General features: G+C 25.9%; 9 protein-coding genes across 9 annotated transcripts; 3 read left to right on the forward strand and 6 right to left on the reverse strand.

The window, feature by feature from the left end:
• Positions 1–109: 109 nt before the first annotated feature.
• On the reverse strand, positions 110–2,207 carry LOC128964541 (probable cyclin-dependent serine/threonine-protein kinase DDB_G0292550). Its single transcript, XM_054311163.1, has 2 exons — positions 1,361–2,207; positions 110–1,299 (listed from the first exon to the last, which is right to left on the reverse strand). The coding sequence occupies exons 1-2, from the start codon at positions 1,899–1,901 to the stop codon at positions 263–265; spliced, it is 1,578 nt and encodes a 525-aa protein (XP_054167138.1). The 5' UTR covers positions 1,902–2,207; the 3' UTR covers positions 110–262.
• A 1,139-nt stretch (positions 2,208–3,346) lies between these two features.
• Positions 3,347–4,730, reverse strand: LOC128964600 (uncharacterized). Its single transcript, XM_054311229.1, has 3 exons — positions 4,606–4,730; positions 4,055–4,495; positions 3,347–3,964 (listed from the first exon to the last, which is right to left on the reverse strand). The coding sequence occupies exons 1-3, from the start codon at positions 4,655–4,657 to the stop codon at positions 3,402–3,404; spliced, it is 1,056 nt and encodes a 351-aa protein (XP_054167204.1). The 5' UTR covers positions 4,658–4,730; the 3' UTR covers positions 3,347–3,401.
• A 609-nt stretch (positions 4,731–5,339) lies between these two features.
• On the reverse strand, positions 5,340–5,715 carry LOC128964786 (shematrin-like protein 1). Its single transcript, XM_054311423.1, has 2 exons — positions 5,655–5,715; positions 5,340–5,570 (listed from the first exon to the last, which is right to left on the reverse strand). Exons 1-2 carry the CDS (start codon positions 5,664–5,666, stop codon positions 5,349–5,351), a joined length of 234 nt encoding a protein of 77 aa, XP_054167398.1. The 5' UTR covers positions 5,667–5,715; the 3' UTR covers positions 5,340–5,348.
• A 1,952-nt stretch (positions 5,716–7,667) lies between these two features.
• LOC128964741 (uncharacterized) lies at positions 7,668–8,792 on the forward strand. The gene is made up of 3 exons (XM_054311378.1): positions 7,668–7,846; positions 8,062–8,565; positions 8,766–8,792. The coding sequence occupies exons 1-3, from the start codon at positions 7,697–7,699 to the stop codon at positions 8,790–8,792; spliced, it is 681 nt and encodes a 226-aa protein (XP_054167353.1). The 5' UTR covers positions 7,668–7,696.
• A 149-nt stretch (positions 8,793–8,941) lies between these two features.
• LOC128964514 (integrator complex subunit 14-like) lies at positions 8,942–10,754 on the reverse strand. The gene is made up of 2 exons (XM_054311126.1): positions 10,706–10,754; positions 8,942–10,641 (listed from the first exon to the last, which is right to left on the reverse strand). The coding sequence occupies exon 2, from the start codon at positions 10,582–10,584 to the stop codon at positions 8,965–8,967; it is 1,620 nt and encodes a 539-aa protein (XP_054167101.1). The 5' UTR covers positions 10,585–10,641; positions 10,706–10,754; the 3' UTR covers positions 8,942–8,964.
• A 213-nt stretch (positions 10,755–10,967) lies between these two features.
• LOC128964451 (ATP synthase subunit e, mitochondrial-like) lies at positions 10,968–11,717 on the forward strand. Its single transcript, XM_054311038.1, has 4 exons — positions 10,968–11,161; positions 11,266–11,320; positions 11,384–11,485; positions 11,559–11,717. The coding sequence occupies exons 1-4, from the start codon at positions 11,093–11,095 to the stop codon at positions 11,630–11,632; spliced, it is 300 nt and encodes a 99-aa protein (XP_054167013.1). The 5' UTR covers positions 10,968–11,092; the 3' UTR covers positions 11,633–11,717.
• Positions 11,718–11,799: 82 nt separating this feature from the next.
• On the reverse strand, positions 11,800–12,594 carry LOC128964450 (60S ribosomal protein L23a-like). The gene has a single exon (XM_054311037.1). The coding sequence runs from the start codon at positions 12,518–12,520 to the stop codon at positions 11,864–11,866; it is 657 nt and encodes a 218-aa protein (XP_054167012.1). The 5' UTR covers positions 12,521–12,594; the 3' UTR covers positions 11,800–11,863.
• A 65-nt stretch (positions 12,595–12,659) lies between these two features.
• On the forward strand, positions 12,660–14,758 carry LOC128964449 (glycerol-3-phosphate acyltransferase 4-like). Its single transcript, XM_054311036.1, has 6 exons — positions 12,660–13,045; positions 13,116–13,410; positions 13,480–13,820; positions 13,878–14,174; positions 14,255–14,383; positions 14,515–14,758. The coding sequence occupies exons 1-6, from the start codon at positions 12,887–12,889 to the stop codon at positions 14,680–14,682; spliced, it is 1,389 nt and encodes a 462-aa protein (XP_054167011.1). The 5' UTR covers positions 12,660–12,886; the 3' UTR covers positions 14,683–14,758.
• A 243-nt stretch (positions 14,759–15,001) lies between these two features.
• On the reverse strand, positions 15,002–26,348 carry LOC128964866 (uncharacterized). The gene is made up of 14 exons (XM_054311518.1): positions 25,484–26,348; positions 18,829–18,917; positions 18,249–18,714; positions 17,998–18,166; positions 17,802–17,927; positions 17,663–17,714; positions 17,543–17,588; positions 17,444–17,478; positions 16,549–17,375; positions 16,314–16,486; positions 15,973–16,237; positions 15,769–15,895; positions 15,676–15,699; positions 15,002–15,605 (listed from the first exon to the last, which is right to left on the reverse strand). The coding sequence occupies exons 1-14, from the start codon at positions 25,990–25,992 to the stop codon at positions 15,085–15,087; spliced, it is 3,429 nt and encodes a 1,142-aa protein (XP_054167493.1). The 5' UTR covers positions 25,993–26,348; the 3' UTR covers positions 15,002–15,084.
• Positions 26,349–27,221: the final 873 nt, after the last annotated feature.

A 27,221-nucleotide genomic window follows, 5' to 3' on the forward strand; every position in this document is an offset into this window, starting at 1 on the left:
ATTAAACTTAGATAATAATTTAGATAATAAAATAGATATTTTTACATTTGTATTGCCTATTTTTTGACAGTATAATTATAGATACAAATAAAAATCGGAATTTTATAGTTTTGTAATATAGTTATAGTTACGTTTAGAGAATCAAATCAAATAAATATTAATAATTTTAAAAACAAAATCGTATTGAAATAACCAAATGTTGTATCAATTGCTAGAACCGTCACAAAAAAATTAATTAATTAATTTTTTAATGACTTTTGAATTAAATGCGATAAGTTTGACGATTGTTGAAATTTGTGTAACCAGTTATTGAATGATTAGCAGTATTAGACATATCACTATAGCCTYTATTACTTGAAGTCTTGAATATATCACTTGAATTTTTACGACTGGAACTGTCAAACGATGGCTCCATTTGAGGATTTCTGTAATTATAATCCACATCCAGATCTCTATTCGAGTTAATTCTTCTTTGGTTAAAACCTCTATTGGTTTTGTTATTAAAATTCTTATTTACATTTCTCGACTGACTTTCTCGAGTGTCTTCAAAAGTCACTTCAAAATCGTTGACATTGTTGTAATTGTTGGTTCTCTTCTTAAATTCGCCTTTTTCTGCAATCGGTTTATTGGCATTTCTATTATTTGCAAAATCCGATCGTTTGGTTGAATTTGAGGACGAGAAGTGTCTGCCATTTCTGTAATTACCATAATCTGAACCCCTTTTCCTATCACTCGAATATTGGGATTTTTGTCTGTTATTTGCATCAAAATTATGTTTATTTTTGTTAAACTGACGGTCGTTTTCATTAAATTGTCTTTTATTTTTGTCAAAGTCATTGCCATTGCTGTTCACTGATGGTCTCGATTGGCTCGTATGTTGACCTCCACGCGGTCGACGATCTCTTTGGGGAATGACATCGAATTTCTTAAATCCTCTGCGATTAACAGCTTTGACTTCTTCCATCATTTCCTGTTGTCTTTCAGTAAATTTAATGAAAATTTCATTTGTTTTGTGAAACTTAACTGATTTGATTGGAAATTTTAGTTGAAGTATATCTCGACTATTAAGTATAGAGTTAATAACGGCTAATATTTTGTCTTTTTTGTTCAAATCGATAGCTTTTTCAGTGGGTATTTCGTTCATATAAAATGAATTGTTGACATAAAAAGGGATCCGGTATTGAGGCTTAAGATCAAAGTATAGGTGAATTTCGCCGATGTGTACCAATGAATCGTCATCTTTATCGTCCAAAACTTGTTCAGCAAATATATTATAACGCATTCGCCATCTCTGAAGATCTAATAATAAGTCAAACATTTTTTAATCAATTTGTATTATAATATATCTGTAATGTCTTACAATTACGAGTGCTGTCGAAGAAACGCGGGAACCGATCGCTAATTAATGAACAATAAATCTTTGAATCGGTCTTAAGTCCGGTTGATTCGAGAAGTAGATAATTATGCAAATCGCTGACAGCGACCACTCGGCGGACTTTTCCATTGCAATCATAAATACCAACCGATTCGCCCCATAAATCATTAGTTATCTTTGTATCCATTCTTTGTCTCTGTTGTCTTCGTAATACAGACTTTGTTGAACTATTAATTTGTTCTTTAGTGACATCAATGGTATCGATGTGTTTAAGTGGTTCCACATACTCGTCTTCATCATCAGATGACTCATCAATTTTATCGCCATTCACTGTCTCATTGATAATGTCATCGTTTTGGTCGTTATCAGCGTCCGAGTCAATAGTACGCCGATAGCTGTCAATCGATTGTTGGTCAATGATATTGGCCTCACATTTGTCGATAATTTCATCGAGAATATCGACCAATTGTTTTGTGTCAAACTCCGATAGTTTGTCACAATTGTCACCGCTATTAGTGTTTGACATCTTTATCACCAGAGTATGGCATCAATTGGTCATTAATTGTGTCCACTATATAGTTATGTCTTCACTACTGATGTCTTCAATAATTGTTAATTAAATGAAAGAGAAAAGACTTTAATAAACTTTAAGTGTTTGCCGATTGGCGCCAATCTGTCAATCAATTTGTCAATCAATCAATCAGTCAATGCATTCAATATAACAATCGATTTACAGTTTTAGACACAACTTATATACCACTTATAGTCACGCATTGAATAATTGTTTCATTTATAGGATATTCAAAATCATTTGACTCATAGTTTACACAAATTTATTAATATATTTCTATTAATTTTTCCCAATTTTGTCATTAATTTAATATTAATAATATTAAACTATTTTAGTCTTATATTTGATTAAATATCATAAATATTTTTGTAATCACAATATATGTAAGCTTTTAGTTTATTTGAATCAATTTTGGAAAATATTGTTTATCCACTAATTTCTCAATTTTTTTTGATGATATTTAATTAAATGACACTAATTATAACATATATTAATAATTATGTATATATATATATAGTGTATATATTTATATAGTTGAATACAAAATAGTATACTATATCTTACTTATTAAAAACATATTAAAAATTATCTTAAAAACTATGCATATATTATGATAAATGAGTTATAAATACTAAACCATTAGAAATATATAGAGAATGTGTATTACAGATACAAAAACAATTGACTTTAAATATCTTTAGATAATATTGAATAATATAAGAGTATATAAGTGGGACCCAAACGGGCCAAATGCCCCCCCCCCATTACACTACAAAGTTAATTATAATATCAAATTGACTATAACTCAGATATTTGTAATAATTATTATAAAATTCTACATTAAATGCCATAAATTGTAATTTTCTAAATATTATCCGCAATTATTTTTATGTTTAAAAAAAGATTTAAAGACATTTATATTTTAATTTATTTAACTTCTAATTGAATTTAATGTCAAAATTTCAAAAAATTCCTAATTAGTGTCAGACATAAACACAAATTCATATACAACTCCTTTATAAGGAATTCATGAATATTATTGAATTCTAAAATATTTAAATAATTGGATAATTTTACACTAGATGTGACTCAAATATTGTAAAAAAATTAGTTATAATAATATTTAAACTTTTATTTATTTATATGTATTGTCTATTTTTGGACTATATTTATATATATGTAATTATTTATCTTAATTATATAATAATTCATTTTGAGATTATTATGAATTTAATATGATTTTTTTGTTTATTATGTTTAATATACACTGTATTATAAAATTTATGATATTTAATAATATATTATTTAATACTTGTTTAATAATATTATTTATGCAAATAATTAAATAATTATAATCATAAATAAAAATAAATTTTAAACTTTTATTACATACTTCAAATTGTATATCATTTTATTAATTTGATACAAAATATACTGAAATTGTTTACAAAATTATTAAAATGATAACAAAGATCGAGAAAGTTGTGGCAATAGTTTGCTTGAAATGGTGTCAGAATTCTGGTAATTATTATTAACGGTTACATTGAAATTAAAGTTAAAATTGTATTTCTTATCTGTTTTTTCAATTATATTTTCATTGTCCAGAAAATTGCGTTTTTCATACATATTTTGTTCAGATTTATCCAAAATATTTGGAAATGGATTTGATTGTTGAAAGTATGGACTTTCGGGTTCTCTGATAAGCAATTTGTCTAAAATAGACATAAATAATGGCATTTTCCAAATATTTGGTTTCTGATTAGGAAAGAGAGGAAAAGTTGCAACTTTTGATTGTGTTTTACGAATGATTGACATAATATCAATCGGTTGAACTTTATTGAGGAAATCTATCAGTTGTTTGTTAGGTGTTTCCGATTCTGGAGGCGATTCAATATCAGATAGTAATGTCAATAATAGGGGTGATTCAGACCGAAGTTCATCTGTTTGAATGACCGGTGCTTTTGTTGTTGTCATTGTTGTTGTCATTGTTGTTGGCATTTGTTTGAAATGTTTTTGAACTAATTTTTATTATAAATTATAATTTAATATAATTATTATTATTACAAATTACTTACAATTATTTTTATTAAGTATTTATAAATAATTACCTCTTCTTTTATTTGATCTTAATTTCTTGTTTTTATGCATATTGTGAGGACAGTTGTCGTGATTGAAAGGTGTAGGACTTCTCCATTGAGGAGATTTCTTAGTCTGAATATAGTGTTTACTTTGATTATCGTCTTCGTTAACAATGGTGTCGGCAATCATTCTGGTCATTGCCGGTAATTTGTATACTCTTTGATATACTTTTGGCAACTCATTGGGTGTTTGTGTTGTTTGGTATTGTTCTTCACTTTCATTGATGACAACGTCTTTGACTTCGGCGTTGTTGTTATTATTGTCTTCTTGTTTGTTACTATTTTGCATATCATTAGTCATGGATTGCATTTCAGAATTGGTCTGCGGCTCTCTCGACGGTATATTAAAATGATTTATATATATAGTTTTAGTTTCAGGCATAACATAATTGACAGGAATTGGACGGTAGGCTAATGATAGGCCAGAAATAAACAAAATATTGGGATTATCTTTCAAACAAATTTTACTATAATTTTTATATATTATTACAATTTTATGATAATTACAATATAAATCTTACCCTTAATTCCTGAAATTAAAACAATAAACTCAAATAAATACAATATTTTCATCTTTACAATTGTGTATTAAACTTTTATTTGTATTTCATAGTCAATTATATAACTAAGTTTTTCATTAAATATGATTAGTATTTGTATGATATTAAAGCCCATTTGTTTTTTAAAATAAAAATAAGTACTCAAATTTCATATAATTAATAGTTAACATATTTTTCTTTCAATTTTAGTAAACGAATGATTTAAAATGCATTACTTTATCCAAAATAAAATATAAAAACTGCAGTATATGTGATCAAACCTTATTTAATTAAAGTGACTGATATCTGATTTCAAATTTTTCAAAATCATTAAGAAATGCCTGTTTAAGAAAATATAATGTCTAATATAATTTGACTAACTTTTTGAAATATTTGATTTTACAATTGTAAATTTAGTTTAGTTATCAATTTATATTTAATAAAAATAGTTATTACTTGATTTTAAATATAACCATTTAATTCTAGATAAAATTGTGAAATAAAAAAATACTTTTATCGGTATTTAAAGCTTTTAATAAATTGTTAAAATTTATTCTAATTTAATTTAATTCAAAACTGTGGTATTTAAGTTACAGTACAGAATTTATTAAATTTTGAACAAAATTTTTTACATTAAAACATTTATTTTTTTACAAATGATAATCAAATACACGAATTCAATATCAAAAATCATAGTCCAGTTGGGTTGTAGCCTTAATAATCATTTATTTCTTGAGGTATCCACCGTAGTATCCGAGACCACCGTAGTAGGGGGAGGCATAACCGGTGCTGTAGACAGCGGGTGCAGCATAGCCAGCACCATAATAACCACCATAGGCAACTGGGGCAGCATAACCGGCGCTATAATAGCCACCATAACCACCATAATAGGGAGCAACGATGCCACCGAAGGCAACGGCGAAAAGGGCCACAAAGGCGACAGCAATCTGTTGATTGAGACAATAAAACAAAACAAGAAATTAATTATCTGTTATATACTAAACATTCAGAAAAAACAGTTGAATACATACCAAGAATTTCATTTTTGTTTAGAGAGTTTGGAGTTAGTCTTTGCAAAACAAAACTTCAAGTGAAGATACAGATGATTGTCATCCCTTTATATACTTCTTAGAGAAGGGCTGTATCTCCTGTAATATCAATCGGTTATCCTTGAGATCTCAGAGCTGACCAAATATTAGTCTAAAGTTAATATAAAAGAAGAGAGAGATAGAGAGTGTGTAACCTTGTGTTCAAATAATTATGTTTTGGGTGAGGTTCTGGTGGGCTCATACCTGTTGTACAGTACTTCTAGTGCTAATAAAAGTATATATTATTATATATACCGTATATAACCATACATTTAACCAATATATTTATTTGCAATATATTGCTTCTAAAAGATTTATATAAAAATATAGATATTTATTATATGATATATAAAAAAAATTGTGTGCTAATCAAAAATCAAACCCTCAAAGTGTCTTTAATGAATCAAAGGCCAGGGGCTATACATTTGTAAATTGGATTTGCATTAAAAGCATGAGTTTTTTTGTACAGTAAATCTTTATATGAAACCCATCACACCTTTTTCATGCTTTATCGATACATTTTTGTTTTTGATTGAAAAGTTAAGCTTATGATAGAAAATATTTCAAAGTCTATAAATTTTTTCAAAAAAATATATCAATTATTCATTTTTTTATGTTTGGTTTTAAAAACAAATCTGTTTGTATTAGTTTTAAAAAACTACAGTAATGTATAGCCTTAATGTTTAACCGTAATGTCAGACTTATCAATCTCTGAGTGGTTTTCCCTTAATTTATTGTATTTCCAAAGTAAGCAAAACTCTATTGTTATCAATTGAATTGAAAATTATTAATTGAAATAAAGGCGTTGTTTATATAAAATTTTAAATCAAATTCAAGGAGTTTTTCTAAAAAAAATGATGCATTTTTTTACAGATTATTTATTGAATACTTGAATTAAAAAACGGTTTCAATTAAAAAATTGTAATTTAATTTAAAAGTTGAGATTTTTAAGCATTTGATTAGTAAAGTTAGTAAAAACATATAAATATTCAGTATTTTATATCATATAAAATTAAACAGATATTATTTTAAAATAATACTTTAAATTATGATTCAATTTGTACGTTTCTAATTATTAACATTGTATCAAAAAAGTATTACTATTTGTAACTTTGTTTAATTTTTAAAAAATTGCTTCAATTAATTCAAAAACAAAACAATTTTGATTATTTGACGTCCAAATTCATCATTATTACACATAATATACAGGGTTAAAATTAGTATATAAGTTAAGTATAGTTATACTAAAATGCATACAAAATAGGATTTTTCCCTTCAAGGCCTTGACATTAATAAAGAAAAAATGAGATGAAGTTTGTATTACACTATACTATATAACTTAGTTTTTATTAACTTTATTTGACGTTTTGTTACTTAATAACTGCTTAAACAATAATTTCAATGTTAGAATTTATATACACATTATAATCATAATGTATTATTAACAACAAATATTTATCATATAATAGCAATTATAAGTTAGAGTGTATACTACTGATACTAATAATAAATTATATACATTTGACTGCATATAAAATATTAGTAGCAAACAAAAGACTAATGATAAAAATGTTGCATAAATTTTGAATATCGTATAACCCATACCCCTATACTTTCAATAATTATTTACTTTAATTGCTAACTTAGACATAGTTTTAAATTAATTTTATGATTTCATTTTAAATATAAGATTATTATTATTTTTAAATTGGATAATAAATTATATTCTTATAACGTATTTTCTATAACGCATTCTTAAGTATTATTTTTTTTAATCAAAAATGTTATTCAGACAATATTTTTTTAATTTAGAAATACAAAACTATTAATTGGAAAAATATAAAATATTTTTTACAAAAATCAGTATTAAAAATGCAATTTGATATGTTTTTACTATACAGATATTAATATATGTTTAAAATATAACTTATAAACAATTAAACAAACATTCAATCAGTTTTTTAAGTTACTAAAATTTTTGAATAATGGATTTAATTTTTATATTATTTTTAATTTGTTATCAAATTACATTATCTTTATTATATAGCAATCAAAATAATATTTCATCACAACTAATGTATAGCATCGGTGACTCTAAAATGGATAATATTTATGTGCATTTAGATAATCAAACGGTTTGTATTGTAATAACTCGTTGAATATGAATCTGTCCTATAATGTTATGTGAAAGCAAAATACAAACAATTAATGTATTAGTATTACATTTAGAAATTTATTAATTCATCACTTAATTATGATTACAATTTTTAAACAAATAATTTTATTAAATATTTGATGTATTTCTTAAATAAATATTTTTTTTATATATATATTTATATAATGTATTTAGATTGAAATGATTGGACACAAAGATCTGTACAATTGCTTCAACAAAGCAAAAAATATGGTTTCGCAATGCACTTCAATAGTAGCCATACAGTGGAATATAAATGATTTAAGATATGATGTCACCGATGATGACCGCAGTGGTGACCAAAATGGTGACCAAATTACAAGTAGTAGTAGTAGTGTAGACTTATTTGCATTCAATTTCACTCATATTAATAACAGTCTCATCAAAGAAGTTAAACTATTGAACGATATGTCATACGGAGAGTCTGTTTGTTGTGTATTAAATGAATTGATTGATTGTATTGATTATAATTTAGTAAAACAATGCAAAGGCCATGCAGTCAATCAAATTAAACAAATCAATCAATTGATTATTAGTGAAAATTCATACAACTGTTCCCACACTTTAACCGCAAAATGTATGACTATTCTTAAGCTTATAAAAGCTCCCAAATATATTGTTAATGAATCTCAAGTTATTACCGATTCCGGCCATAACATAGTAGTACATAATTATCATATTTTCTTTATTTTATTACAGTTTCTATTGTTTTCTATATTTGTTAGTAAATAGTATTAATTAAAATTTATAAATATCTTATTTTTTTATTTAAAAAAAGTAATTATTTTAATTTATATAACTTGGAAACTTATAATATATAAATTGAAATTATTGAAAATTTTATAAATGAAATTTTTTAGTTACTGTATTTGAATCTTAAATCTTAAAAATCTACTAACCATAAAAATATAGCAAAAAGTAAATCATAGGTTAATAAAATAATTATTATGCAATATTTATTTTAAATAATTTAATGGAAATATTATAAATATTATAAATGATTTATATAAATTTATTATGTATTTATAAAAATTTTATATAATTAAACTAAAACACTATTTATTTATTAAAATTAGTTTCTAGTGGTGTAATGCATTGATTATAGCAGTCGGCATCCCGGGGCTGTCGTAAGCAACTAACAGCGTGAGTCAATTGTAAAGCAGCTTCGGGATGTGCAGTGCCCGGTAACATACGACACTCGCGCTCAAGAATACTGGCCAACCCTTCAATGAGAGCGTAAAAACCAAATGAAAGGGCAGCTCTTCGTAAACGATTTAACTCCTTATAAAAATGTGCCGTCTTTTCGGGTAATTTCCTCGCGTGTCGTAAAATCTTTTGTATATCCGACTGAAGAAATGCTTGCTTTAACCAAACAACACATCCCTGACTAAAACTCTTCTTTTCATTAATGACATTGATTTCTTGAGGAGTTTTTTGAATGTTGATTGAAGGAAAACCATAACTCTTAAGATTTGTAAGCCATGGAATAGATTCTGCCCCGCATTTAAATGTCGATAACATAAGATTAGACTTCTTCTTGTTGTCGGCCCAGGAATATAACATGCCGTACCAATTAGGAGTTCCCACTTGACATATAGCAACCATTCCCTCTACTTTAAGACTTCCATGAAGTAAAACAGTAAAAGATGGCTGACGTCCTTCATCAGCACACATGGAAGTCAACAAGTCCTCAAAGTCAATGGGTCCGCAATCAGATGGATTATTTGGATTTGATACCATCGCTGTCGCTGTCTTTCTAACCTCTTCTTTGGATTCTTGCAATGGTAGCACCAAATGTCTGGAGTGAACGGGAGGACTCGACACTTCTGCGATATCCATAAAACCACAAATAGAGATGTCTTCGGATGGTTCGGCTTTGATTGTTTCGAAATCACGTATTTGTATATAACTGTCAAGTGATGGATATAAAGAAATGGGTGACGACAACATCCCACAATAAAGTCGACCTTTAAATGACCGATAATTACTTTCTGCTAATTTGTTAAACACATTTTGAACTGATTTATAGGATAATTGATTTCCTTCGGGAACCCAGACCTGACCGCCAGAATATAAATGATTTACAAGAAATGGTTCTTTAATACTATCATTTGAATTGAGTTCAATTAGTTTGGCGAAGAATGGCAATGATTTCTGAAATGAGTTATCATTGATTGTAGTCAGACATACGATATGAAGTTTAGCTGGAAATGGAAAAGGAAGCGGAAATACGGGATCATCGGTGTCCTCGTCAGTCGATTCCTCAATTTTATTACCATTTGATGAATTCATTAAATGAGCGTTAATAGCGGCGTTACCATCGGTCACAAGTATGACATTGCAGGCCATTTCAGAACCCCATTCTTCGAGAACCATATTCTTGACGCCTCTTAAAGCGTTCACAAATGAAGTCTTGTCGAAGAGTTCAATGCTGTGGAGGGCGGCTTTCAATTGATCGTAATCTCGGGTAAACTTTGATAATATTTGCCACAAACTCGAGAACACCATCAATGATGTGAACTCAAGTCTTGCGTTTTGTGATTCATAATCAAGAAGTGCATTCAAGCCATGAATGGCCAAACTCTTCAATTGTGTCATCTGATTGTCATTATTGTTGTCATTCAATGGTACCATTCGGCACATCGACAGCGAAACGTCTAATAATATAATTGTCGGCATGTCTTCAAAGATCTCTACCAATTAATTGTCACTTCAATTAATCCCAACAATTGATGGCTAAAAACAATGATAATTAAGATATCAATTAAAGACTTGAATAAAGTTATCATTTATTTCATACATTTGTTTGGAATTTGACTTTATTTTTGAATTAAACTTATTTTACATTTGAATACAAATATAACATTAAATTACAATACAATACCTGTATATCACAAATATTATTGTTTATGTTTTTATAAAGTTTTATATTTAAATAATTTAATTTTAAGTAAATCTATTTAAAAATTAGATATTTTAATATAATATAATTTATTAAAATTATAAATCTAATAAAATTTTAAATAATAAAACAATTAAAACATACATTAGTTTGTATTTAATTTTATAACGTAATGACTGAACGGTCCCTTTAATGGCTTTTCATTGATTGTATTGGATATCACTTCACAAGAAATTGAGTCCATTTGAAGGTTAAGTGATTTTTACCGAAACATTGACCTCAAAGATGACCACTAAATGGGATTTACCGAAACTCGAGTTGAAGGCACCGGTCAATGTGTCACCATTTCTTAGGGTATGTCATCAATTGATCCCAAAAACATTGTCAATGTCTGAATGCTATAACCAATTGATTTTTATTAATTTATTATTGATATTATTGATCACCAATTGGATCAGTTCTGTAGATGGAGTTTACTATTAGCAGGAGTGGCCTATGGATTGAGACATAACCGTATGTTTTCATCAATGATTTAAAGGTTGTGTTTGATTAACTGATAGTTTTGTTTATAAACAGAAACACTGGCGAAGAGAGAAAGAGAACATCGGATCCAATTGAGAGAAAAGAAGAAGATTTGGGACGAAGAACAGAGAATTATTAAACTTAAGGCTAATAGAGGTTTGCGGACAATATTATTGTTTTGTCTCATCAGTTATTTGTTTAATCAATTGACATTTAATTTGTTTTTTAGATGAAATGTTATATTTAGCTGAAGAGACTAAGACACCGATTCCCGCAAACTTTGATCAAATGTACCCGAAATGAGTGTCTATTTGGTCTCTATATATTGTGGTCTTAATGGCCACATATTTGACTTTTTTGTCTTGACTTGAAGTCAATTTGTTTTTAGTTATAAAATTAGATTTGAAATTCAATAATTGTAATGAAATCGTATAATTAGTTTTAAAAAATAAATCACAAAATACTAGTATTTAAATATTAATTTCAATTTTTATTTATATCCAATAATATAATCAAAATAAACGACAAAATAGTTTAAATGATTCCTATTTTGTTGGCCACATCGAGAGCGTCGTAATCGGGCGCCAATCGTACGTAAGCCTTCTTTTGTCCGTCGGGTCGGATCAATGTATTCACTTTAGCGACATCGATGTCATATAACTTCTTGACCGCCAACTTGATCTGCGGTTTGTTTGCTTTCAAGTTGACAATGAATACAAGTGTATTATTGTCCTCAATCTTCTTCATCGCCGACTCGGTGGTCAACGGATGCTTAATAATCGAGAACTTGTCGAGTCGTGGTCTATGAGGAACACTCTTTCGGGGATATTTCGGGTTCCTCGGCAAGTGCTTCACATGTGGTCGATGAAAGTGAACCGTAGTTCTGATTTTACGGCTCTTCTTCTGGAAGTTTCCTTTCGTCACTTTATTTGCCGCATTCTTTGCCTTATTTACTTGACGACCCGATTGTTGTTTTTTAGAGGTTTGTTTTGCGGGCACCGATGCCTTGGGCTTAGATTGAGTTGGTTTGGGTTTCGGCTTCGCGTCCTTCTTGTCCGCTTTGGGCGCAGCCTTTTGTGGAGCCTTTTCGGGTGCTTTGGCGGCCGTAGTCTTGGCAGCGGTGGTCTTAGGCTGTGTTGGCGCTGCAGCGGCAGCCGCGGGTTGAGTCGTTTTCTTCTGTTTCGGTGGCATTTTGACCAAACTTCACGTAAACGTGTTTTGGATGAAGACTTGAAACAGGAAAGGGATGTATTGTTTGTCTGTTTGCTATCAAACAGAAGAGACATCTATTGCTTCAGTGATTCAATCATTCAATCAAACAGTCTGTCTGTGAAAGTGAGGCAATGTTTGGGTTATTCACTAATGAATGTAATAATCATTGAATGACTGTTTGAATGACTAATCATTGCATTCAATGACCAAATAATTGACTGATTTGTCTGTTGAAGACATTAAATGTAAATACTTTTGTGACAATTGTTTGCATTGACAGCGATGTCATTGTTTGATAGTATTATTTGGCGATAGTTTGGTATTAATATTAAGAATTCATTTGAAATGATTGTTGAAGTGATTAGTGATTATTTGTTGACAATCTTGTGGGCAATCATTCCCTCCTTTTTTCTCGTCTTATTGTTGTCACTGGTCTTCGCATCGCTCGGACTGTCCATTGGTTTTCGTAAACTTTATATTTATATTTTGCTGACAATCTTTGAGGTAAAACATATCATGAATTGTCTTAAAATTGAATTTGTTTTATAATTGTCATTAATTTGATAACCGATAGTTTGGTCGCAAAAAGATAGAAACGGCAGAAAAACGCAAAAGTGAAGACTTGGATGACAACTATGAAACGTCCAAATATAATGTCGTCAACTCTATTGGTGCTAAAATTGTCGATTCAAACGGTGGTAATAATAATGACTCGGAGGAAGACTCGAAACATCAGTCTTTGCATGAAATGGAGATCAAAATGAATGGCGAGAAGAAAGAGTTTCATTTGTCTGATGGCATCAATTTTATTAAACTCGGCATTCAATCCATTGTTGACGATGAGGTCACCAAAAGGTTTGCTGCTGAAGGTAATTATAGTTTGAAAAATTTATAAACAATTTATTAATAGATAAATAATTGAAATATTATTAATACAGAACTTCTGTCTTGGAATCTGTTGACCCGAACCAATCGAAATTATCACTATATATCGATGCGATTAACCATTTTATGGGGAATCGGATGTCTTATACGATACTTAATTCTTTTGCCGACAAGAATTATAATTACAATAATTGGTGTGTTTTGGTTGGTGTTGTGCACAGCAGTCATCGGTTGTATTCCCGACGGATGGCTTAAAAGGACTATCTATTGGAATGTTAGTCTAATGTGTTTTCGTATACTTTCGCGAGCCTTCTCTGGTATTGTCACATATCATGACAGATATAATATGGCTAAAGAGGGAGGCATTACAGTTGCTAACCATACCAGTCCTATTGTAAATGAATTGAATTCTATATAATAATGAATATTTAAATTAATGATATTTTTAAAGGATGTGGCGATCTTAGCCTGTGATAATTGTTATGCATTGGTTGGTCAAAGACAGGGTGGGTTTTTAGGTGTACTTCAGCGGGCCTTAGCCCGGGCCACTTCTCATATATGGTTCGAAAGGTTTGAAATTAAAGATCGAGAACTTGTCACTCGAAGACTTAGAGAGCACGTCGAAGATCCAAATAAGTTGCCAATACTTATCTTTCCTGAGGGCACTTGTATTAACAATTCAGCCGTAATGATGTTCAAGAAGGGATCGTTCGAAGTCGGCGGCAAAATATATCCGGTGGCCATCAAAGTAGGGTCTTATCACTGAATCATTTAATTTAGTATTTGTTTAATTACCGGTACTTTATATTTTTTAACATTCACCTATAGTACGATCCAAGATTTGGTGATCCATTTTGGAACAGTAGTAAAAATGGTTATATGTATTACTTATTGATGATGATGTCCAGTTGGGCCATTGTTTGTCACGTTTACTATTTGCCTCCAATGATTAGAAATGTACGTACAGTAGTAGTGCACCAAATATTATGCAATTATTTTTAATTTATTAACTTTAAAAAAGTTGTTTTACCTTTAATGTAAACTTTTAAGAGAAGAAAAGTTAATTTTTAATAATTTATAATTTAAAGGAAAATGAAAGCGCCGTTGAGTTTGCCCAACGAGTAAAGTCCGAGATTGCAAAACGTGGCGGACTTGTAGACCTACAATGGGACGGACAGCTCAAGAGGATAGAAGTTAAGGCCGAATGGAAACAACAACAACAACACGAATACAGCAAACGTATTAAAATCAGTTGAAAGCCAATTATTAACAGTATTTACATTTTATTATTTATTTTACGAACAAATTTTATTTATTACTACTGAAAGACATTCCGATAAATAACTTAAAAATCGATTTGAAAGTGAAAAATAATATTTATTATAAAAATATGATATGAAATTGATTGTGATTTTATCATTAATACTCTTATAATTTCTGTTTCCTAGTCCTTAGTCATGACTTAATTTGATTATAATCTCTATTACTATTTATATCGATCTGTATTATTATTATTATTATTATTATTATTATTATTATTTATTTATTTATTAAAAATTATTGCTTATTTAGTTATTAAATTATGTAAAATGAAAAAGTATGTAAATTGAATTTTATTAAAATATAATAATTAAATGGTTAAATAAAAATGAATTGTTTTAACATTTTTTGTTAGAAAATGTCATTAATTTTTGCATACGTTTCCATTTACTTGTTTTTGTATCATTTACTATATGGTTATTATCCATAATGGCTTGAATTACTGGTAATATCTTTTCTGGTGAGTGCTGGCCCTCATTCAACTCAGGAGTTTCTAACAAAGTATTTGCGGCATTGATTGCATTGATTCTGACTTTTCTTCTTTCAGCCAACTTTTTCTTTCCGGATCTGTTTCTCATTAGTTTTGATTTGACTTTAAGAGGGACCTGTAGTTTGCTCATAGCGTGCGAAGCGATTGCTTTCTTGAGTGCCACTACTATATTAACGACAGCTTTGGCCACCACTTCTGGCGATTCATCGGGAGCGGCCAAAATGGTCCAGTCTTTCTCGGAAACACCGTGCGGACAATCAAATATCTTTTGCGGTACATTGAATTGGCCACTGGCCGCACCACCCGATGAGATGATTGGTATCACAAAATGGTCATTCCATATGAATTCCTCAATTTCACGCGCGGAACCTATTAAAAGAAATGTTTGAATATAACATTAATATCAATATAATTTAGATGTACTATATTTATAGGATACCTGGTCCGCCTTCTATAAGAATACCTATTTAACAAAAATTATAAACAAAATTAATAAATTATTTTAATTTTATTTAATTGTATGACAACATACAAGTGTCGAGCATCCGGGCCACTGCACTCTCCCTCTCTTTGACTGACTTTCCAAGAAATATAGTCTTTCCGTATGGAACCGCTTCAAAGGATCCGTCACAGTTTTGACGACATTTGTCAGTTAAGTCCTATTATTTATTTAAGAAGTGGTAATCTTAATACAATAAATCTAATGATTTGTATTTATTAAAAAAAAGTTAATTACTTGCGAATCCTTCATCGGAACAATGTGTACGACTGATGACTCAAAAGAGTTGGGGGTATTGTTGATATCATTGGATTTACGATCACAATTTGGATTAATCGGTAATATACTGCAAGTTTTAGATCTGGCCTCATGAAAGCTAGTGGCCACTATATCGCCGACGCCGTAGAAACCATTGGTCACTACATTGACATTCTTGACTTTAGCTAATTCAACACCAATTGCTCTACAAATTTCTTCCGATCGACTCTTTTGAATTTTTGTACTAAAATTTAATTTAATTTTAATTTAATAAATATAATTATTAAATTAAAACAATAATTATTATTTTTTAAGCATACCTTCCCACGACATATACACACGTTTCAAGAACTGGCAAATTTGTTTTCATAAATTCTACCAAATATTTTAGTTTTGATTCATGTAATTCATCGTCTGGTGCTTTGGTGGACGGATCTACTGTTCTCTTTACTCTAGATTTAAGTAACTCATCGAAACGTGGATTATCTACAAACTAATTTGAATTTGAAATGTTTTAAAACAATTCGTATTAAGTATTTATGTGTGATATCTAACCAGAGACTGGTCTTTGGTAATAATTTTAAGTAAATGAAAGTCGACTGATTGGGAACCGTTGTCACAGCGAACTAATATATATTTGTGTCGGTGCTCACAATAGTAGGCCTGTTGTTTGGATGCGGTCGACTTGTAGTAGTCATCAGAACCTATAATAATGACAACTCGTGCGGAATTGGTTTGCTCTTTGAATTGTCTGAGTCTGTCAATAGTGTCGGGTGATAGTGAAGATAAATGACTTGTTTCACTCGTCTGTGAGGCCAATCGGGTCAATGGCCTCTTTGGTTCAATCACTATACTATCGCAATGATTAGGCATTGATTTGGGTCTCTGTTTATTATTATTGCTTTTAAACTGATCGACTATTTTTCGGGCGACAATCTTATAGTCCTCATTGAACTCAGTTTCCTTTGTTTCATCAATAGTTGGCAATTGGTTTGGAGTATACGGCGGCGTATTGTTGGCTAAATCGTCTTCATTGATGGTCTCGTAGAGATCAATAGAGCACCAAATGTTATAGTCATCACTTAATAATGATTTAATTTTACAAACAATTGACTTTTGTTGCGGATGAGCACTGATCACAATTAAAGGTTTATTAATAATATCGTTATGTTTTGGTCCATCGATTTCATTGATAGTTTTCGGTGATATTGTCAGTGCACGAAGTGATTCCGCACTTTGATTGACTAAACTTTTTTCCAACAAATTTGTTTGTTTATTATTTTTCATATCATTCATCATTTCATCGAGAAAATCGGACACTTTTTTAATGTACAATTCGTCCCATACTTTAATATCGGGATTAGATTTAGATATTGGACTCTCTATGTTACGGTAATTAATAAAAAATTAATTTTATGATTATTTGCTTTTGAAAACAGTATAAACTAACCATGATCACTAATTGTTGGCTTCCATGGTATGTATCTATTTATTTTAATTGACATATTTTATAAGTAAATTTTCCAGTATTTAAAAAAATGAAACTTACTGAGTGGTCGCAAATTGAATAGCTAAACAATCCGGTGGCCAGGTATCTATTAAAACATTTATATAATTATTATAATTTATTATCACAATCAACTATTAATATATTAAATTGATGAATTACCAAGAAAATTAATAGGAATTATGGTTTTGCCTAAAATATCGGCTAATTTAACCTACAATTGTAGATAAATTGATAAATTATTGTAATTATTATTTATTAAAAATATAAATAAATAAAAATTATAAAATAATATACAAACTTCTCTATTAGTCCATTGAGTTTTTCCATACATAGGTGTGACCAGTGGTACAAAAAAAGTGCAATTTCTGACCGCATTATTAAGCGAGTCCTGCCAATCACTTCCGTGCTTTATTTCGTGCACATCCTATCAAACAAACAAAATATCATTTTTAAACCAATTATTTATTTAATTTTGAGAGTAATAAAACAAATACCAAATAAACATTATAATCCAATTTAATTAATTTATCTTTAAGAATGAGTGCGTGTTGTGCAGCCTCTTGTCGGGCATAACTAATCATAATAATACCGATATCTTTGCCCCCCTTTACTGACTTAGCTCGAGACAACTTTTCGTTTCGTTTTACTGTTGTTTGTTTAAAACTATTATAAATAACAAAATTATAAATAATTTAATTATTTTTTTTGGTTAAAAAATATGCAAAAATTATATTAACAAAAATACCTAATATTTAAAGTCTTCTTTTTTGTTGATTTCTTATTCCAGTTCCTTCTTTCGGGAACAATGGCTGAATCGATTTGTGTCATATTATTATCAAATGATTTTTGTGTAATACTAAGCAAATCATCGTTTACTGAGGGTTTAACTGATGGCAAAGCATTCAATTGTTGATTGTTTTCAATCGGTCTCATTGTTTCAGACGATGAAGACATTCTTAATGGACCGCTTTGTATGCAAATGCTTTGATTAATAATGATATCCCAAACTGTGAGATCACTTTCTTGGATTGGGGCCACTGGCCAACCATTCCTCTCTATATAAGTGTATTCAATTGTATTGCTATTTAATCCGAGTCTCTTAAAGTGGTCATTCATTTCACGTCTTAATTTTCGCAAATCCCACGAATATTCAACAAAAATGAATCCAAAACAGTCTCCGTTTGCATTCCTAATACCCAAACGTGGCTTTTCTGCAATTCATTAATCATTTTATTATATATATTTGTGTTCAAATCTCAGCTAAATTTATTGATATATATATATCATTTTTATACATATCTATATGTATGTAAATTTATAATTACCATAAACTTTGCGAATTGCAATTACATGGTTTTGAGTGATTATATTGAATGCAAACACTTTATTCTCTTGATTTGCTAATATTGGCCACCTTTGAGATATAATACAAATAATTAATAATTAAATAATAATTTATTCTAATCTCAAAATTAAAATCTAAAAATAATTTTTATATATATACTGTTAGAAATTTTTAAATTAATTTTAAAGTGGACATTAAGCTTATTTCAGACACATTCATAAGACTCAAACTCAAAATAAATAAATTAAATTTGAATAAAATATCTTAACTTATAATAAAGTCAAATCAAATTAACAAAAAATTTATTTAACATAATTTCTATGACTCAAATTAAACTTGAATTCATATAATATATTTTAGTGGAAAAAATATTTAAAATAATTATTTATGCACTGCTTTGTAATTTCAAATAAATTAATCATTTTAATATATTATATAAAAATTATTTTTTAAAAAATGTTATTATAGTAATTTTATTCAAAACAAAAAAATAATAAAATCAAATTTGTTAAATCAATTATTAAATAAAAATAAATGATTAGCTAATTAGTTAATATTTGTCTAATTTTCAAAATAAATAATATAATAATGACTCTTGAAATAAATAATAGAAAGAATTGTATGTAATATATTTTAATAATTTTTAAAGTATAATATAATGACTTTTAAAACAAAATAAATGTCTAAAAAATAAATTTTTAAGTTAATATAATTTAATGTTGCTTAGACGATAATTGAAATATTTATGTATATTATCAATATCTTATTAACTTAGTATAGAATCTAAGTTGTAAAACAAATAATAAAATCAAGGTTAAAATAATATAATTAATAAACAATAATTTTATTACTTAATTATCAAACATTGTATAATTTTTGTAAGATCAGATTTTCTACTACAATAGATATTAATTTTTTATAATAAATTTACAATATATTATTTTTATTAATTATTTTTTCATGAACACATTTTCAAGGTGTTTGATGAATAAAATTTATTTAAATTTTTGACAAAAATAATTTATTTTTAATGTGTCGAAGCGTTCAGCAGAAATATTTGATAAAAAATAGCTAAATTTAACTAAAAAAATACAAAATGTGCAAAAGATATTATTAATATAATGTTATTAAAATGTAACAAATAGTTTTATAAATATAAATTTTGATTTTTATGTATTATATTTGATAAAAATAATATTTGAAAGTTTTAATTGCATCTAAATATACTAAAAAGTATTACACATTTTTTATGTAATATAAATATTTATAATTATCTAATAAATTTATTTAAGCACTTTATATATATACAACTAAATTATAAATGAAAAATATTTCATCAAATTTATTATGATAGTGAATTGCAACTAGTACATTTATGTACTTCTATTAATAAATTATCTGAAAAAATTACATCATATAAATTATCTTAAATTATAAATAACATGTCTATTTGACGGCTATTGACATATGGCTTATACATAATATCGATGTAATCGCAATGTAAGATTGCATTACACGTTATAATTAATAAATTTTAGGTTTGGCCAAAAAAAAGTTACAATAAGTTATTACTTATTTAAAAATTCGAAATTTTAGCAAATTAATAAAAGTATTTTTTACTGTACTTTAATATTTTTATTGTGCAAATTATGTTAAAAGCTTTAATTAATTAAACACAATATGATTTATTTTAATAGTTTAAAAATTATATTCAAAAATTAAATTTTAATTTTAATTACATATTAAATAATATGTTATATAATAATAAATATATATATATAAATATATTTATATACCAAGGTAATAGATATTTGTTAATTGTTGTAGAGTCTAAACTAGTTTAAAGTTTAGACAATTTTACTCATAAAAACTATATAATATAGCAGTTTTATTTTCAATAAAATATTTTAAAATGTTTAATTGATTATATTAATTATATAAAAATAAACCAATGATGTAATAAATCGCATAAATCATTAATTATTACAATTTACTAAAAATTATAACTAATTTGTGATTTAAATAACTTACATTTAAATAATTAGATCAATTTATATAGATCATAGTTATTAGAAATTTATATGTATTATTAAAATAACTAATTTTCAACATTATAATATTTTACATAATTAAATGTATTTTATTATAAAATGACCTTGTAAATTATTATTAACGATAAATATAATATTCTGTACTAATTTTTCGTTTTCCATATAATATATTTACCATATTTTCCTTAATTTTTGAAATTAAAATGTTTTGTCGGTGATTTTTTATAAAAAAAAATTCAATCAATTTATTGAAACGATCTATAATAATGCAATTCGCACTTTATTTTATTTCAAAAGATTTTATAATAATAAATTCATTTTTACGGTATATTATAGACAAAATGCAGATAATGTATAATAATTTTTTTTTATCTATTGAATAATATATTATAATAATTATTGTCTCTAAAAACGCTAACATTGATAACTCGCAAAACTATTAAATTGAAGGTAAAATTGTTATTAAATTTTTATCGCTTCATCATTAAAAAAGATGATTTAGAAATAATAAAGTTATATTAAAATACACCATGGTACATCTATTAAATATTACTAAAGATGTTATTGTAGATGTAATAATTATGGATATTTTTGTGTTAAATAGATTTAGATAAATATTATCTCAAATTATAAATTAAATTATTATTACAATACTATAATATAGTTTTAAATCAATAGACTATCGATCCATAAATCAATTTTTACTTAATAGTCAAATATACAGAACTAGTTAAATATTTATGATATTAATTATTATGAATAATTCTTATTATGCCAATTAAATTAAACTAAACTATATTTAATATTATTCTAGAAAATAATAATAAATGATAATTTACAATTATAATAGTGTAAATAGATAAATATAGTACTTATCATTTTACTAGAAAAGCAATATAAAATTTTTATTATGTTTGATAAGTTTCTTTTTAACTACAATTTTTGCAAATAATTTTGTGATAAGTTTATTCAATGCCCTATATAAACCATTGTAACCTATAATATATCAATAAAGAAAAATTAAAACAATAAACTAATGTTTAAAAAACCAATACTCTATTACAAGTATATATCTAATCATATAAGTATTAAATATTATTTAATAATGACAAACATTTTGTGATTCAAATAATTTTTTCTAACGTTTAGTTACACAAAAATTTGTACATAAAATATCTTTTTTTTAAATAAAAAAACAATATATAATTAGCAGTATTTTAACATAAAAACATTAATAAATTGATACACTTATAAGTTATATGTTATAAGTCCTTGAATTGTATTAATTATAAGAATTACAGCTTCACTAATATTTGTGATTAAAAACAATTATTGTTAACATTAATTGATTTGATAAATATATTTAAACATTGAGTGAAAATACATTTTATATTAATAATAATAAATTCCAGTCAACCACTTGTCGTCTCTATACTACACTACAGCTAATAATAATTATAAGTGTTGTTTGTATTGTATTGTTTCAACAAAAATAAAATCAATCATTAAAAATAACAAATCTTATAATATTTAAGACATTTTACATCAAAATCAGCCCAAAAGCAAACATAATGTCAACATATTTAAGGGTTAAGTTCCTGTTTCTAATCACATGTCTAACTAAAGTAAAACTTGAATATCTAGAAAAATGTTGTTTTTATATCCTTAAGGCTATCATTTAATGTAAAAATAGACTGAATTACATGCGATGAGTCAATTTGCAGGTATTTGTTCACATGTTGTGGTTATGGTTTTATTAACCCATATTCAAATGTAAGTTAAGTGCAGCATTCATAACATAGCTTTTATTTATTAAAAAAAAGTTTCTCAAATACATACAAATGACAAAAATTTTATTGAACAATATTTTATGAATATTATTAAGATTAGATTTTGTTATTATAAAAAAAATAGACTGAGTAACCATTATATTAATAATATATAAATTTAACAAAATCAATGGTTTATTAGTTTTAGTCAACAAAACACAACCGTTCAACATTTTTTCGTAATTATTAATAATTTGGTTATTAGTTTAGTTATCATAACTTTGTTTGTTGTAATATAAAAAACCAAATGTTATAATTTATATCAATGGTAAATAATAGATACATATTTTGAATTACAATCTATATTTCTTGTAAAACTATGATCCATAAATCTACAATATATATAATAAGATATTTTTACTAAAAAATTCATGTTTGATAATTGTTATAAAATAATTATACAAAAATCAAAGTTTGTTTTATATTATGTTTTTTAGTAATTATGATTAGTTTTTAAATGAGCAACAATAATCATAAAAATAAATGTTATAGTATACTACAATTAAACTAAAAATTATTAGAAATGTATTATTTATATATAAATAAATACAGTATAAATTTATAATAGTAAAATAAATAGTTATAAGAATAAATTTATTATACTTTAGTTTAGCTAATGAATTCATATTTTATATAGTTTAAATATAAATATAATATTTAATTACAATTTATAACATGTGCTTGGGAGTTATCAAAATTTATTTTGTAAAAATTACCAAGCACCTGGCTCAAAAATTATTATGTTATATTATTTTTTGTTTATCGTATAATTTTTTATTTTATATTATATCAAAATGTAGTTTTCATTATTTTTGAAAAATATATCTCATTTAAAATTTTATATTTCAAAAATATTAATAATTAAAATTTATTTCGTTCGTTAAGTAATAATAGTAATTTATTTGTATACAAATAGTTTATTGCATAATTTGTAATATTGTATATTATTGTTTTTACTATTAATAAAGATAAGTAAAATGAAAAACTTTAATGTAAACATTTTTAATAAACAATTGCATTTCAATCGTCAATTGAAGAATAATTATATATACTATAGTATTTATATTACCTGTACTTTAGATATTATAAAAATAAAATACAATATATAAATTCTTAGAAATATTGTATAAATATATTTGGGTCGATAATTAGCCTATATATGTATTTTTAGATTATATAATATAAATATATAAAACTTTATAGTAATGTAAATCCAATTCTAAAAAATGTTATTATATTATTCTGATATAAACTGTGCATTAATAGATCCTTGTGTCAAATAAAACAATATATTGATATATTAGTATAAATAAACAAAATATACTGTATATTTCAAATAAATTTTCTTAAGGAATTTTCTAAAAAATTTCTCGGCATTAAATTCTTATAAAATCTTAAGAAATAATAATACTATATAATAATAACTACTTTACACTAAAAATGGGAAAACAATATATTAATATAACATTAATATAAATTGCTGTGATTAAATATTTATTTTATAATTAAACGTATTTGATATTCAATAAATATGACAAAATTTATTATTTTTAATACTAATCATATATTAATTATTATTATTATTAAATATATAATAATTACTAAAAATATTATATGTAAATTAATGTATAGATTACAAAATTAACATAAAAAATGTTGACAATATTAACTAGGTAAAAGTTCATATTAGAAACTTTTTAGAAATTTATAGTTTTGCCAATCTTTATATACTATGGATATAGTTATACTTTTTAATATACTTTAATGTATATGTAATACTTACTAATAATACTGTATATACTTATTATATAATTAAATTTACATAAACCATTACTGTTAGTAATACTGTACTATAATAGAGAATTTAACCTATTTTGTGACTGATTTTATCAAAATTTAAGTTTAAATAAAAAAAATAAATAATTTGTTATAATATTAGTATAATTAAAAAAATATAATTTGTCATAAAACATAAATTTTATAAATATATTTTAAAAAATTAAGTTTTCATTTTCGATATTATATATCAATATTTAGTATTATAAAATTAAATATTGATTTTAAAATTAAAGATAAAAATTAATGTTATAACAAAAATTTTAAGTAATTGGTAAAACCCAATAATTTGTCGTCATTTACAAATACATGTAAATCAATATTTTAAAACTTTTAAAAATAATATGAATTTACAAATAAATATTAAACAATTCACTAAACAATGACATAATGATAATCATATTATATATTTTTACATAATTATTCAATTAAATAAATTTATTCAACAAAAAAAACAATACAATAATAATATAAAGAGTTGTTAATATAATTTGATATTTTCTCATAATATTTTTAGTTTGTTTTAAATTATAAGTAATAATTAAATATTGTAGTTATCTAACGGTAAATAGTAGTGTCAATCACACACACACCTGACATAAGCATAATATATAATAAGTTATTTACTATATGTGTATATAAAAAATATTATTAATAATAATTATTCACTATTAAGACAAATAATGTATGCAATAGAGAGTAAATAATAATAATTTTACGATAATGAAGATAACTTTTAATAAAAAACAATACTTTATTGTTATAATAACGGTATAGACTTTGATATTAAATTTATGAATGCATTTTATGACAACAAGTTATTTATATAATATTGTTTTATTGATAATTTATAATTTATAATAAAAACAGATAATATTAACACAAAAATAAATAAATTGATATATAATAAAAAACATACCCCTCTTTAGAGAGAAAATTGAACTTAATTTTTGTGTCCCAAACAGTGGACAGTTGGTTATAAATGCGTTTGCGTAGGTCTTCACACGTATAGTTATAATGATTTAAGACAATTGATCCTAAAATGACTGAATTTTTGCGAATCGGTTCATAATTGACAGCATTGGTGGCCGATATGCGGTCGTCCACTAAGACAACGCCACAGACGATACTCTTTTTATTATTTAAGTCATTGTTGTTGTGGACAGTCGTTATCGTTCCGTCAGATGGGGAATGGGATGAGCTGTCACTCATGTTTTCAATTGTGCATTCATTCAATGAGACATTCAATTGCATGGTTTGCTCCTCAGACTGGGCCTCATAGACATCGGCCACATAGTGGACATTCAGTGGACTAAAATTCAGGGAACTATACCTAGGATTGCATGTTTCAGACATACTATCAGTGGTATCACATCCCGGGTCAACATATTCACGAACTATTGAATTATTTGAATGAAAGACTGACATAACAATTGAGATGTCAGGCACTGGTTGTGCACTAGTTTTTGATTTCAATAATACGTGTCTTATTTATAATCAATTAAAAAGTCATTTAAATAATTTCCACTCAATTTATTATTTAAAAAATTAATTTGCAATTCAATCGAGTAATCATTTATTGTAAACTATATTTGTAATAATATTATAACTGTAAGTCAATAAAAAAAAATTTAATAAACACAACAAATAATAATAATAATAACATTAAGGCAGTGAATGAGCCGACACATCCCACAAGTGTTCAAAACTTAGTTAGTGTGCTATGCATTGAGTGTTTGAGGCACTGGTAGTCAAATACAGTACTTTACTATTGCTATTAATACAAAACTACCAGTTTTTTGCTAAATATATGTCGCTTTTTGCATTGCGCAGGAATTTTTTCAAATGTAAAATATTAACTTTAACTTGATGCTTTATCTAACATTAATAATTACATATAATACTAATAAAACTAATAAACAAAAAATTGTAAAACAATTACCGATACATTTTACATTCAATAGAAATTATTTATACTATATTTTAATTTAATTCAAATACAATACTAYCCAATGAATTTTATTTCCGTTCAACTATTTCAACAATACATTTGAAATATTGATAATATTTTTATTATCAAAATTACTATTTATTGCATAGAGTTAAGAAATTTTTTTATTTTTACGAATAGACAAAACAATTATAAAAATATGTCAAATAATTGAATGATTTGCTAAATAATAATACACTATACTATGTCTTATTAATAATCTTATTATAAAAAATATAATCAATGGGTTGTCAACTTTATTGTTAGTATATATCTATCTAATGAATCATATATTTAATTTTTATACAAATAAATGCTTAGAGAAAAATAATTTCATAAATGTTTGTCAATATATATACTGTAATTCACATATAGTATGTATTATAAAATTTATAGTAATATTGAGACAATTTATTGAAATAAAACGGAAATTAAATAAAATAACCGGTAATGCATTCAACAAAATATCTATTATTTGTTGTTAGTATTGTTTTTTGTAATGTAACTAATAATATTAATTTATATACATATTATATATACAGTATATAGGTATTTATAGAAATATGGTAAATTTTATAACATAATTTTGTTTTAATTTAGATTAAATTTGCGAAAATAATTTATGTTAATAAAAAATGATTGATGTTTTGATAAATAAATGACTACC

The sequence above is a fragment of the Oppia nitens genome, unplaced genomic scaffold (assembly GCF_028296485.1).
Source record: "Oppia nitens isolate AA-2021 unplaced genomic scaffold, nextdenovo-longstitch-racon4-pilon3 scaffold9_pilon_pilon_pilon, whole genome shotgun sequence".
Lineage (NCBI taxonomy): Eukaryota > Metazoa > Arthropoda > Arachnida > Sarcoptiformes > Oppiidae > Oppia > Oppia nitens.

Coding starts and splice junctions, on each gene's coding strand:
- LOC128964866 (XM_054311518.1), bottom strand. CDS start 25,992: ATGTCAGTCTTTCATTCAAATAATTCAATAGTTCGTGAATATGTTGAC. Junction 18,918..25,483: donor AATTTTCTCTCTAAAGAGGG/GTATGTTTTTTA, acceptor TATATCTCAAAG/GTGGCCAATATTAGCAAATC. Junction 17,715..17,801: donor CTCAATGGACTAATAGAGAA/GTTTGTATATTA, acceptor CTACAATTGTAG/GTTAAATTAGCCGATATTTT.
- LOC128964450 (XM_054311037.1), bottom strand. CDS start 12,520: ATGCCACCGAAACAGAAGAAAACGACTCAACCCGCGGCTGCCGCTGCA.
- LOC128964451 (XM_054311038.1), top strand. CDS start 11,093: ATGACCACTAAATGGGATTTACCGAAACTCGAGTTGAAGGCACCGGTC. Junction 11,162..11,265: donor ATGTGTCACCATTTCTTAGG/GTATGTCATCAA, acceptor CAATTGGATCAG/TTCTGTAGATGGAGTTTACT. Junction 11,321..11,383: donor CTATGGATTGAGACATAACC/GTATGTTTTCAT, acceptor GTTTATAAACAG/AAACACTGGCGAAGAGAGAA.
- LOC128964600 (XM_054311229.1), bottom strand. CDS start 4,657: ATGAAAATATTGTATTTATTTGAGTTTATTGTTTTAATTTCAGGAATT. Junction 4,496..4,605: donor TTTAATTTCAGGAATTAAGG/GTAAGATTTATA, acceptor GCCTATCATTAG/CCTACCGTCCAATTCCTGTC. Junction 3,965..4,054: donor AAGATCAAATAAAAGAAGAG/GTAATTATTTAT, acceptor AATAAAAATTAG/TTCAAAAACATTTCAAACAA.
- LOC128964514 (XM_054311126.1), bottom strand. CDS start 10,584: ATGCCGACAATTATATTATTAGACGTTTCGCTGTCGATGTGCCGAATG.
- LOC128964449 (XM_054311036.1), top strand. CDS start 12,887: ATGATTGTTGAAGTGATTAGTGATTATTTGTTGACAATCTTGTGGGCA. Junction 13,046..13,115: donor TTTTGCTGACAATCTTTGAG/GTAAAACATATC, acceptor GATAACCGATAG/TTTGGTCGCAAAAAGATAGA. Junction 14,384..14,514: donor TGCCTCCAATGATTAGAAAT/GTACGTACAGTA, acceptor TATAATTTAAAG/GAAAATGAAAGCGCCGTTGA.
- LOC128964741 (XM_054311378.1), top strand. CDS start 7,697: ATGGATTTAATTTTTATATTATTTTTAATTTGTTATCAAATTACATTA. Junction 7,847..8,061: donor TGCATTTAGATAATCAAACG/GTTTGTATTGTA, acceptor TAATGTATTTAG/ATTGAAATGATTGGACACAA. Junction 8,566..8,765: donor CCGATTCCGGCCATAACATA/GTAGTACATAAT, acceptor GAAATTTTTTAG/TTACTGTATTTGAATCTTAA.